The 13,501-nt window shown below is 47.1% G+C and overlaps 1 protein-coding gene across 6 annotated transcripts in view; it reads left to right on the top strand.

Annotated features, from left to right (window-relative positions):
• LOC119174526 (uncharacterized) overlaps positions 1 to 13,501 on the top strand; it is a 92,329-nt gene that overhangs the window by 38,104 nt on the left and 40,724 nt on the right. For all 6 annotated transcript variants that reach the window (XM_037425470.2, XM_037425468.2, XM_037425469.2 and 3 more), the window contains exons 8-10: positions 5,250 to 5,390; positions 7,876 to 8,038; positions 8,157 to 10,193. In XM_037425470.2, the coding sequence (XP_037281367.1) occupies positions 5,250 to 5,390; positions 7,876 to 8,038; positions 8,157 to 10,193 (2,341 nt within the window). The remainder of the gene's footprint in view (positions 1 to 5,249; positions 5,391 to 7,875; positions 8,039 to 8,156; positions 10,194 to 13,501) is intronic.

Raw genomic sequence — 13,501 nt, 5'->3', positions numbered from 1 at the left:
TGGGAGCATTAATACAAAACACAAATTATGTGCTTATTAGTGGGTGTGCCTATCAACAGGTGGCGGGACAGTCTGTTCACTTCCAAAGACTGGGTCAGTGAAGTGTCCCGATTTCGATGCATGGAGCCTATGGGGAGTTTCGCTACTCGTATGATTGAATAGCTCTGTGGGTGGGAACAGGAACTGTCGTTTACTTCACTACTGTTTGTTGAGACCTACCTGGTTTGGACCAATCGACGAGCTGTGTGCTGCGTCACGTCCCCATACCTGCCAAATCTCCCGGATTGGCCGGGAGACTCCCGGATTAGGACAGTTTTTCCGTTTGTACGGTTTTCATGAAAATCTCCCGGAAATCGAAATTTCTGTTCGTGATCTGGCCGCATTGACAAAAAAGCAGCTCGGTACGCTCCAGGCTTTTCTAACCTGCCCCATTTTATTACGAATGAGTTTAAGAGGTGTTCATCTAAACGTACAGTAGAATCTCAGTGATGCGAAACCGCGGCAGATACAAATTCGTGAAATTCTCCAGCCAAATTTCACTATGTCTGTTGGGCCTAAATTTTTATGTTCCGAACACATTTTCTAATCGCGGCGGGTGATACGGACTTAGTACGGAAATTGTAGAACAAAGGCTGAGAGCGGCATACTCGAAGCTTCGGAAGTACGTGTGCGACCAGCGCTCGCACTGTCTTCTACAGTGTGTGTGATTGTCGTTGCCACAACCGCTGTCGACGAAACCGTGGTCGCTCTTGATGCAATCATGTATGGCGGCGACGTAACTGACAGAGCCCCGAAAGTGTGCGCTCGACCAATCAAAGCAACGCTGCTTTCCGCAAACTCTGCGTACAAAACTGCGGCAGATGCGATCGTAGGTGGCATGAAATGGCTGCCGCGCGCATAACCGCGGTCGCGGCTACGCGATAGCGATCTACGAGCTCCGAGGACACGCAGCGGTAGGTTAAAGGCCGTAAATACGTAAAAAAAGTCACAGTTTTGCTGCAAAGGCGAAGCAATAAATGCAATAGCAACAGCTTGGAGGGTCTCGCTGAGAACGGCAAGCAAAGCGAAACAGGCAGCGCGCTGCTCACTCACAAATGACACATGAAAACGATACACACAGGACGAGAGAGAACTAACACTGTTTACCGCTCGACACGTAATGCGCTGTTTAAAGAAAAACGATGCACGAGACGTAATAACAAGTACATATGAGTAGTGGAAACTAAGAAGTGTTCCAGTTATACCTTGCTGTGTATGAAAAGCGCGCTGATTTCACAAAGGGGACCTGTGCAGAGACGGAAGTGACCTTTGTGGGCCGGGCAACTAACGCAATCGTTCCAGTGATAGCCGAAGGCACACGATTCTCCCCACCAAAAGATACAAGCACACAAGCATTTACCCCTCTTCCCATCCGCGGGGCATAGTACGCGTGAGAGATAAGCGTGCGTCGGCGCACCGGGACGAGCTGGGCGCTGAGTGCGGGCATTTTTTTTTTTCTTGAGCGCTCATATATATAGGTACATAGATACGTATACATATACAGTGAATGACAGCGGCGACGGCAAAACACCAGCCTAGACTGTTCATATAATTGCTATCGCAATAAAAAGGGGCCAGACGGGTTTTTGGCGTTCCTGTCAAAAGAATCTACCGTATTTACTCGTATAATCCTCGCACTTTTTTTGCCGGGAAAACCGATGAAAAGTTGGGGGGTGCGAGAATTGCGCGGAGAAAACTCTACGAAAACGTACAGAGCAAAAAAGAAAACGAAGTGGCCGCAAATCGGTATTCTCACACCAACAACTAACAGCAAGATTTAAGAAGTACTAATTAAAACTTTCCTCAACAATGAAAGCAGAGATACAACACAAGATAAGATTAAATTGAGACGCAGAAAGTGGAAGCAAATAGTCGAGAATTAGAATATTATACGCAAAGCTTGCGGACGTAGCGGGCATAGCGGTAGCATTCGTCGCTCAACAGGAGCCCTCAAAAGGTAAGCTTGGGACGTCAGTGTTGGGCTGATGGCTATTTAACAGTATTGTCCGCAGTTTCCTTCTTAACAAATAAAGTTTACCATCAATCCCAAGGGCCTACCGGCGGCCCTGTTGTTGTTCTTTAGTGCATTATCTATCACTTGCAAATTGAAAGCAGCCGTACAGCTTCAGTATTGCCTCATAACTTGACAAGGTTACCAACGCAACATACAAAACACGCACTGGCCACTTCGGCTTCGCTTGAGTTGGATTGAATCTCTGTGCAATAGTACGCTTGATGCTTAAGAGATGGCGCCAGATGACGTGCGCAATCATCATCAGTGGCTGGGAAGAGCAGACTACATTATTGCAGCAGTTTTCGGGGGTGCGATAATTACTCGAGGAAAAAAAGAAATCGTATTTTTGTTGGACGATGTGGGGGGTGCGAGAATTGTGCGGGTGCGAGGATTACGCGAGTAAATACGGTAGTTGTGAGTAGAGCTTTGACTTGTGCTTTTGCGGCAGCCAGCTGCGCCGTCCCTTCCGTTCACGTGTGTCCCAGGAAGACATACGCGAGTTGTTTTGAGTTGTTTTGAAGAAAATAGGTTGTGCTAGCTGTGTTGATCCTTTGAGACTCTCACCTCAGTGGGAAATCCTACCCTCGTGTGTTCGGCCACTCGAAGCCACTGTAAGAGTGCATCACTGATGTTGGCGCTTGCAAATGAGACCCACCCCCTCTTGTTTTTCGCGTGGTTTTTTGCTTGTTTGTCCATGGGTTTCTTTTTTTGGTGCTAAAAAAAATAGAAGCAAAGGGGCAAATAACTCATTGCACCCCCCCCCCCCCAGTTGCGGGAATCTTCCGGATTCAAAATCCTTGAACTTGGCAAGTATGGGTGGCCGATCGCCGAGTTTCTGTCATTGCGCGTGCAAGAAGATTGATAAGGCGTAGGAAAGGAGCACGGTAATTGTTTTTCGAAATGGAGGCTGTGCGTGGCGCGCATCTCTGTAATATTCAGAAAATGTGATCGCTGCTGTCTACTCTACGAATTACCAAGCTTGTTTGCAGGGTGTCAAAAAAACGTCGGAGCCTGTTGACTGGCCCTTTAAGAAAAAAAAATAAGCAAAGCTGGATGGAGGAAACGGTAGCATTGTTCATGGGGCGCAGGCCCGCCTGTTCGCATTAACAAGTGCTCGCTCTCGCCTGGGAATCACCGGGGCCATGCCGCCGTTTCGTGCTTAGGCGGAAGCACGGCAACCGCAAAAGATGCATGCTTGTACCAAAATGCCAGAATCTTGGGCAAGATTCCTCGATTGTTTTGTGTGGAAAATTTGTTATATCAAAGTTGTCTCTCGCTGGTACCTTGTTACAGAGAGGTCGCAAATACATGTGCTTTTATAAAGCAACAGCGGGGACTAGAAAAAGTTCGTTATATCGAGGAATTCGTTATATGAAGGTTCGTTATAAGCAGCTTTAACTGTGTTGTAAACTTTATGAGCTGATTTGTATTAGCCTGCTTAAAATGGTCAAGGTGATGAAGTGGGACAGCTAAACTTTTGCAAAACTAGTGAAAAAGTGGCGGCAAGCCACACGGAGCCGAAAGAACGAAGCTTAGACGAATCGGCCTACTACCCATTATTCACGTGCTGGCTGAAACGCGATGCATTGCAGCTCTCATGGGCACTAGTGCCAGATTTCTTTTTAGTGCGCTAGTATGAGGCATTGTGGTGTGGTAAGTGAGGAAAGGCCCGAAATCAATGTGAAGGTCGTGATGCCACCTTCAAGTTGTGGCACTGATGCACTGTGACGGCCTATATTTTTTATTGCATCTGCTGTGGCCAGAGTAGTTCTGAATTGCTGAAAATGGTGTACAATGTCCTCTGAGTGTGCCAGAAACTTGGTATACCAAGTCGCACCAGGTGTTGTCCTGCTAGTGTGGCCAAAATTTGAAAAGAAAAGCACATTGAAGTCTGTTACATCATACTGACATACGGGCTGAAGATTTTCGCATGGAATTAAACCCACTTACCATCTGTCAAAGATATTCATTGACAGGTCTTGTTATGTTAAAGCAAAGCTTCAAATTAGGCTTGTGCGAATATTCGGATGCTTGGAATATTCAAGTGAATAGCGCAGTATTCAGATGAATAGTGCAGTATTCGAACTGTTCAAAATGAACGAATAGATCCATATTAATTCGTATGTGTCATTTTGTAAAGGTGGTTTTGCTGCAGTAGTGGTGCTGAGCCGTAAAAGCACTTGTCAAAGGGTTCACTGTGAAGTAGTGCCAAGCAGTGAAAACATGTACCCAGGAGAAGTTAGCATTGCAATGAAGCCCCACTTAAAGGTTAAGTGAGGATGTAACCCCCCCCAACGATTCATTTGTCATTTACGAGACATCACTCGCATTCCAATTCTGCTAGTCAAATCCTGCTACTATTCAAAGTTGTGTCCACATTTTTTGATGCAGAAAAACATTTGCCCAGAAAAGAAAAACATTTGCCCAGGCCTTGTTTCAGTTTCTTTAGATATTGTGCAGATTAGTTAGGTTAGCCTTTTTTTCTTTATAATATACGAAATATATACTTTTGAATTCGATTTGAAGTTATTTAATCAAAATCGCCATCCACTTCGAACCTAAAATTCATTATTCGTACAAACCCACTTCAAATGCATGCATCTCTTCGAACTGTTTGAAGAAAATTTTATTTACTTCGTTCACACCATTTAATTATAATAGTGTTCGAGTTTACTCCTTCCCTGTTTTTCTCATTGTCTTGAGTGTTCACATGCCGTCTGTTGTGTGGAGTGTCTGCGTTGCTTGTCATCTTCGGTTCCCAGATACACCCATAGATGGCGTAACTGCCTCGATTAATGACAAAGCCATAGCTGTACAGTGAGACAGGGAGGGGCGGCTCGAGCGTGATTCAGGCCTAAAGTCACTGTGGCTGGGGCAGGTGTGGCAATGGGCGTCTACACGTCCTTTTTTGTGCTCCTCTACTCTACAAATTGTGTAATCCTAAAAACGTCACAGAAAATCGCAATGGAAACGCAGGAGAAACCACAGCTGTGCTGTTTCTGCAGAAGATTTCTAACTAGGCTAAGATTTTTCGGTGATCGACCAATTCGCACAAAAAAGAAGTACTGATGATCCTGCAGGCCACTCTCTCGTCTGCTATCACCATGTCGAGTGAGCTGGGCAGGAATGCATATGCATCAGGGGGGCACAAAAGACCACAGGCAGTAGCCCTATTTCGCTTTCCTGCTCTTCGCAGCGCCCAGGAGGGTCTCGTAGCGGACTTGAGGAAAGAGGTGTCGAGGCTGGAACAAGGGGAGCGTCAGTCGTTGACCCAACTGGCCGATGTGAACCGAGCTCTCAAGAACCAGGAACAGGCTGCCAAGGCCGTCGAAGCGAAGTAAGTGTTTGTGAGCTTGTAGCCTATAGTGTGTTGACAAAAGGGTGTGTAGATCAATTTGGAAAAATTTTGTGTTTTATGAAATATATCCAGTTTTCTCCAGTATAGCGAGCTCTGAAAATATGGGATGTTCGGAGCTAAAGTTGGGTGGCTGTTTAAGTGCAAATTTCACAGCAATGCAAAGGTAATGGTCGTGAAAGCAATGGTCGAAATTTTCAGTGGATGACGATAGGGTAGTGATACTCTCCACGGGGCTCTAGTGGCAAAGGCACTAGGCTGCTGACCTGCAGGTCGCGAGATGGAACCCTAGCCACGATGGCCACATTTTTGATGGAAGCCAAAATGTTTAAAGCTCGTCTGCTTAGATATAGCTCTACGTTAAAGAAACCCAGGGGGGCTGATATTTTTGGAGCCCTCCACTACGGCGTCTCTCGTAATCACATGGTGGTTTTAGGATGTTGAACCCCAATAATTATTATTGTTATTGTACAAAGCGGGGAGTGACATTAGACACTGAACTGAGTGAAAATGTTTTTCTCTCAGTTTGCGTTGCCAGTGTTAGCTGCGGAGTAACATAAGTTGGCATGGCTAGAGCGTACAGTTAACACACAGGGATCCTCCTTCTCAAGTTTTTTCTGCAGGTTTTAGCTATGGGCGTCAGTCACTTGTAGGGGTGGGTTGTGTGCAACAAAATGCAGCATTGCGACTAGAAAGTGTGTTTAAATATGCAACAGCGTGACAGTGCATTGCTTTTCAGTGTGATTCATTACAACAGCTCGTCCAGAATGAAAGGCTATTTGCGTGTTATGCTATTGGCATGTTTTCCTCTTTTTTTTTACTCCCACAAGAATGCATGCATTGCAGGACAAACTAGTGAAGTGATTGGGCAAGGTGTGTATCACTGTCCCATTTGTGAGAGCTGCATTGAAGCTTTTAGGACCTGTGTCGCTTAGCATGCATGAGCATATGTAGAGTGAAGGCCCTATGCATACTGTACAGTGTATCTACTGTGTTCAGTAGGCAAGCATAGTTCATTCATGCTGCCAGGAACTGGACTATGTCATCACGCAGTGATGGGAAACCTGCGCCTATTACAAAGTTCTGTACCCTACTGCTCCAAAAGGGTCTCTTTTGTCTAAATTGCACCATTGCTGGGCCACAAGGTGATTTTGGAGCCAAAAGTAATGTTGACAGCACGCATCGAGAGCGGATATTACGTTATGGTCGCCATCTTGTACACTTATGCTGCTTCATTCCCGTACACTTGCAGCACTGCAAAAACACGAAACCGGCCGATCAATTGTTGCGCGACTTCCCTGTGATTGCGGCATTGCGTTTTCTGGTAACCATTGGCGAAGAACAAAGGCGATTATCTCGGACAGCCGGTTATGTCCGTTTCGTTGCTATGTCAGTCGCTTTGTTAGCTGTGTATCCCAGACTCCGCAGTAGTTTTGAAATGCTCTTTGGTGTCGCCACCACACGCCATCGGACAATCAAGCGAGAAGGCCAATCATTTCTGAACATTGGCAAAAAGAAACAAATCGCTTCGTGGTGGGCATAGGCAATATTTGTTGTTGCAATTCGCTTATTCCTTTTTCAGCGGTGATTGTGTACGAAAAAAAATGCAAATTGATACTTGGTCATCGCCATTTGCTTGGGGGGGGGGGGGGGGGGCAGAAAGGGCAAGACGAGGCTTCAAATTCAGCCCCATACATTGACATAATAGGGGAAGACTGCAACGAACCTTCGCCCCGCCCCCCCTGAAGTGAATCCCTGCGCACACTTATGCTCTTGGCGGTTAATGCATATTACGTTTAGTGTTAGATAGCCACGTTCCTGACAGGTTCTCAGCGTGTGCACGTATTAACAAGGTTATACCGTAACGAGCTTTGTGTGCGTGGGTGTGCGCACACTGCTACGAACTTTATGCTGCAGCTAGCTTGTTGGTGCAATAACCTTCACTATTTTATGTCACTGCTTCTGTACATAATCCTACCTTTGTTTATTTTTTGTGCTTATTTTGTAGGCTTGCTGCTTTTGTATAGATGATTATGCAGACTGAGGGAACAATAAAGGAAATAAAGTAAACCTGGTTCCTGGCAGTGTGAATAAGCAGTTAATTGATACAGCAGAAACTTGGCTTGCAGGGGACAAGCATAGCAATGCCACATCTAACTGGATGATGGGAGGGGGGGGAGGGGGTATTGGCTGTTCACTTCTGGTTGACCTTGCAATTCTGTTGGAAATGTAAACAGAAACATGATCCTTTGCTGGTGTGACTTCAGTTAGTAAGGAAAGATGCTAAATCATGTGAAGCTTGGAAATGATAAAAAATATGAGGCTATGAGTATGAGAGAACATTTGATTGCCTTGCTAGTCGTTTGCAAGCATGGCAAACCAGATTATTTCTGGCTTAAGCTCCAAATTAGGCAGAATGGTAATATGGGTCACGCTTTCACTCATTATCTTTTTCTTTGTTTATCAGGAATGCTAACTTGGAAGTTAAAGTTCGCGAGCTGGAGACTGCCGTGGAAAGTGCGAACAGAGAATCTTGTCGTCTCGAGGCGCAGCTGCACAAATCCACACAAGAACTGGAAAAGCAATCACAAGAGTTAGCACAATTGCTGAGCCAGTTGGCTAACGCCAAGGTATGTTGTTTGTTAAATTAGAAGTCTTTGCACATTTTTTTTTCAAGTCAATCACATGACGAACTGTAGTGAGTTCGGTGTATTTTTTTTTCTGATAGCATGCGTGCTTTCATTGCAGAATCAGCTTCTCGCCGCTGAGAATCACAAGCAAAGCCTGGAAAAAGAACTGTCTAAGTGCCGTTCTGAGCTACAGCGAGAGGCTGCTCGATGCCAGAACTTCGAGGCTCAGCTGGAAGAGGCAAAGCAGAAGATAGAAGAGCTTCGGCAGGCTGTCCAGCAGAGCAATGGCAATGCAGAGCGGCTGCGGGCGGAGCTTGACAAGTCGCAAAGGACTGCCGCGGACAGTAGCACGAGACTTAACAAGCTTGAGTCGAAGCTAGAAGACTGTGAACGACGCGAAAAGGAAGCTTCCCAAAAAGCGTCGACTCTGGAGCTGGAAGTGCAAGACCTGCGCAAGGTTGCGGAAGAGAGCCGCACTCTTGCCAAGGTACTCCGCGAGAAAGAACAGGAGGCGTCCGCACTCGCCAAATCGAAGCAGGCTCTCGACGACACCGTCAAGCAGCTTTCGAGTGAGGTCAAACAACTGTTGTCGCAGGTGTCGGATGAAAAGGCACGAACTGCGAGCCTTGAAAAGGAAGTTGCGGATGGCCGGAACCTTGTTGCCAGTGCAGAAAAACTAAGGAAGGACCTCGAGGATGCTACAAACCTCAGCGGTGAGATCAAGACTGCTTTGGAAGAGAGTGAAAAACAGAAAGAGGTTCTTCAGACCGAATTAGCACGCCGGACGGCAGAATGTGAAAAGGTACCTTGTCTCGAGAGCGCGCTTGAAGAATCCAGGGTGCAGCTTGCCAAAAGCGAAACGACGTTGCGAGAACTCGAGAGCTTGCTCTCTGAAAGGGAAACCGAGAAGATGACTCTGCTTAAGAGCCTTTCGGAAAAGGAATCGGCCTTGAAAGAGTTTGAGAGTCAGGCTGAAACGCTGCAGGAGAATGCGCAGAAAGTGGAAGTTGAGCTTGGTTTGGTCAGGGACCAACTGCTCAACAGTGACAGGGCGTTGATGGAGCATGAATCAGCCCTCAAGGAAAGAGAGGTTCGGCTCGAAGGGATGAAGAAAGAGTTGAATGACACCGTGCAGAAAGTGCAGAATCTGCAGCAGGCAGAGGCTGATCAGCGACGGCTCGCGGAAGAGAAAGAAGCGGAGATTGCGGCGTTGAAGCTAGACATTTCCGCCGAGAAAGAGCTCTCTAAGCTGCTGGAGCAAACGAGCCTGAGCCTTAATGAAGTGGAGTCCTCGAAAAATGCCCTGGAGTCCCAGCTCGCTGCGGCAAGTGACAAGTACGCTGCTCTGCAGCTGGAGTACCAACAATGCCTTCAACTCGTCGAGTCTAGGGACAGCGAAGTGCTCTCCCTAACTGTTCTCGTCAAGGAGAGAGAAGCCGTGGCAGATGAACTGAGGAAGCAAATCGCGAGTGCTGAGCAGGAGCGGGAGGCTTCGCTCATGAAGGCGGCTGAGGATAAACAAGTGCTCGAGGAGGAGCTTGTGGAGAAGACAAAACAGATAAACAAGCTGAAGGAGGAAGTTTGCGAGCAGGTAGAACTGCGCAAGGCAGTGGCCGACAGGCTGGAAGCAATAAACTCGAAGTTAGCTGAGCAGGAGGAGCAATGCTCGGCGTTGCTCGAGGAGAAGAAGGTGTGGATGTTTACGCAGGCGGAACTGGAGGAACAGCTCGATTTGAGCAAGAGGAAAATTGAGGATCTTGAGGAAAAGGCGACAATTCTTGGTAGCCAGCTCGCAGCCAAGAGCACACAGGTTGACGCTCTCCAGGAGGAATTCGACATGCTGCTGACACGCGAGGTGGATCGTATTCAGGGGGAGCTTTGCCACAAGATGGAAGAGATCGAGGAGCTGAAGAAAACTATATCGAAGCTCTGCGAGAAAGAGCAAGAGCTGGAAACGCTGCGGGCACAGCTGGTTGGGGCATCCAGGCAGTGCACGGAGTTTGAGCAGCAGTGCGAGGCTCTGAGGAACAAGTACGACGAGTCGGTGGTGAGGGAGCAGGAGCTGCTTGCCCAGCTGAAGGTCCTGTCTTGCCAGAGAGACGAAGAAGCTGCGGAGCGGCAGGCACTGGAGCATGATCTGGTGGATAGAAATGCTGTTAGTACTTTTTTCTTTTAATTCTATTTCTATATATGTTTATTGCACAGTGTGTGTATGTGTGTATGTTTGTTTCGGTCATGACAATCCTCTGCAGTGAGTTTAAAAGTTTTATAACTCCTAATTTTGTTTATGCGATGTATATGTTGTGTACTTTTGTCAGCTGTGGTGTTCTGTTGCCGCCACCGCGACGGCCTTATGCAAATAGGAGGGGGGGGGGAAACTTAGTGAAGTGAATACAGTTGAATCTCATTAATTTGAACACGCTTAATTCGAACTTCCGGTTAATTCGAACTCACAATAAGGTCCCGTCAAAGCTATGTGTATTCCAATTGGCAAAAATGCCCGGTAATTCAAACGCGCAAGCTCTTGCGACGGGTAATTCGAACATACCGCGCTCTGAAAATGCTCTCAGCACCCCGCCCAATCCCGCGGCGGCACCTGCGACACCTCAACACTGCGAGCGAAGGAAAGGAAAAAGAAAGAAAAGGCTGCGGTGGAAGGCTTGCTCTCTCTCAAATGATGTTCTGCGATGCGCCTGTATCACGCTTCTCCCTTTTCTGTCCCCGCCACGTAAAGACCCTTCTCCTTTTAGCGCCGCGCGCGGAGAGAGAAGAGAAAAAAGGAAGCTGTTGAGGGGTGGTGGTGGTGGTGGTAGTGGTTAGAATAGGAGAAAGGCACCTAATTTCTGCAGCCGGTCGGGAGCACGGCGCAGTGCCTAGTCGCGGGGTTGAATGAATGTGTGGTGGAAGGAAAGGAAAAAGGCACGATGTTCTGCAGCCCTTGCAGGAGCATGTCTCTGGGCCTTGAGGGGGGGGTCTCACGCGCTGGTGCCACGCTTCCCCCTTTCCCGTCCCTGCCACATAACCTTTTTCCCTTCAACAACTCGCGCGAAGAGAGCAAAAAAAAAAAAAAAAAAAAGCTGCCACGGATTGTTGGTTTTATCTCAAATGCCGATCGGCCTCTATCCCCGTGGAGACGGTCCGCCTTTCTCGTCACATGCTGACCATGCTGCGGCTCTGCTACGCAGTCGTTGTCATCGTCGTCGTAAGAGGACATTTCCACGCGCAACTTCTCTTGCCAGGAAAATGCTGAAGCTGAAGTAGGAATGCTTTGCAAGCTGCGTACAAAATTGACTCTCTGCAAGGCAAACATGTACAGACGTGCATCACTGATTACTTCAATTAATGCCAGATGTCCTGTGATTTGTGAATAACTAAGTCTTCTGAAACTTCCCCCTCGTGTGTTAGCTCAATGCACATGCGCCACTGCATGGAGAGCCCTCTGTTTATTTAGCTTTCATTAATTCGAACTTCTTTTAGTTGGAACAAATTTCCAGGCTTTTCGAGTTCGAATTACCGAGATTCGACTGTAGTTACTTTTTTCTCACCCCCTCCATCATATGTGTAAAGGTGGAAAATAAACCATTATTATTACTATTACTATAATTAACTTTGCACTGTGGTATCTATATGATTGAGCACAAAAGCGAAATACTGCAACACTTTAGAAGTATAAATTATTCTTTGGGAACTTTATTCTATTTTTGTCGAGATTATCGGTTCATTTTAAGATGAAGGCTAAAGTATAATTTTCTAATCTTGTACCTGGAGAACCCAGGCACCTGATTGTGATTGAGATATCAAAAATTCTGGAGTGCCTTGTCCATATTTGCCACATTGGCTGGATAAAATTTCCCAAAAATTGCTACGTTAAGGGTATCTTGCATCACTTTTCCAAAAGTTATCGATTGCTCTCTTTATCGGAGTTTATCCGCTTGTGAATTGACTGCCGAAAAAATCTGAAATGATTGAGTGGAGTTGCAGGAAATTAAAGCATGCTTTAACCTGTTAAGGCATGACTTGGTAAGAAGCGTATATATGTGTCAAAATTGCAAACTATTCCTAGGCACTCAACATTCGACTACAGTATAACCTCGTTACAACGGATCCGCTTACAATAGACATTCGGTTACTACATATCGATTGCTGGCATTATGCCGACCTCCCCATTTTTCCATTGAATTCTGGTACAACGGACATTCGTATATAATTGACTGAAATTTTAGGCCTGCAAGGTGGTCAGGACTTCTTTACAGCGACTTTTCTGCCATGGACATTCTAAATCCTATAACTTCCAACTTGAAAGCATTGCGTGACATACTTTCGGGACGGTACCGTATATACTCGTGTAAGGGCCGCACTTTTTTTTCGAAAATTTTGCTAGGTGCGGCCCTTACACGAATCAGGCCGATTTAGTACAGGCAGTACAGGCCAAAGGTCTGTACTGTTTATGCAACAGTAGCAGAGTGCAAGAGTCACAAATGACATGCCAGAAATGTTTTTATTCGGATTCCATTTCGCTGTCCTCGTTCTCGGAGGAGCTCGCCTCGGCGTCCGCGTCTTCCCAGAGACGGTCATCTTCGGTGCCGTTCATGGAGTTCGAAATTCCCGTTACCTTGAAGCTTTTAGCAACTACTTCTACTGACATGGCACGCCACGCATTCAAAATCCATTCACACACCTGTTGGAGCGACGCCCGCTTCAGCCGTCCTGTAGGGGTCTTCTCGTGGACGCCTCCAGCCATCCATTCAGAGTAACATCGGCGAAATTCCACTTTGAATGGTCTGTTGACGCATACGTCGAGCGGCTGCAGCACACTCGTCAGGCCACCGGGAATGACGGCCAAGTCCGTACGAGTTGCGGCAACTCGGTTCTTGACGCGGTCGGTCAAGTGGCCCCTAAAGCTGTCCAAAACAAGGAGGGCTTTCCGTTGTAACAGCCCTCCAGGTCTGTTTGCCCAGACGGTCTTAATCCAGTCAACGACCAGTTCCTCGGACATCCAGCCCTTCTCTTGCGCACGTACGACGATTCCCTGAGGGAACTTCTCTTTTGGGAGAGTCTTCCTTTTAAATACGACGTACGGCGGAAGCCTCCTGCCGTCTGCCGTGATGCACAACATCACAGTGCACCTTTGGCGTTCTGCACCAGTCGTGCGCACAGACACACTTTTCGCACCTTTTAAATCCACTGTGGTGCTTTCCGGTGCATCGAACCACACAGGTGTCTGGTCCGCATTCCCAATTTGGGACAGGTCGTATTCATGCTCCCTCCTGAGAGCATTCACGAAGCGATGAAACTTAATGACGTGGTCTTCGTACTCGCGCGGCAGTTTTTGGCAAATCGTCGTTCGGCGCCGAATAGAAAGCTGGTTACGGTTCATAAACCGCGTAGCCCAGCCCCGACTTGCCTTGAATTGTGCCGGGGGTATTTCCATGTGGCGAGCGATGCTGAGGGCTTTGACGCGTA

The sequence above is a fragment of the Rhipicephalus microplus genome, chromosome 5 (assembly GCF_043290135.1).
Source record: "Rhipicephalus microplus isolate Deutch F79 chromosome 5, USDA_Rmic, whole genome shotgun sequence".
NCBI classification, from domain to species: domain Eukaryota; kingdom Metazoa; phylum Arthropoda; class Arachnida; order Ixodida; family Ixodidae; genus Rhipicephalus; species Rhipicephalus microplus.
Note: the sequence above shows the minus strand (reverse complement) of the source record. Positions and strands in the feature narration are given on the sequence as shown.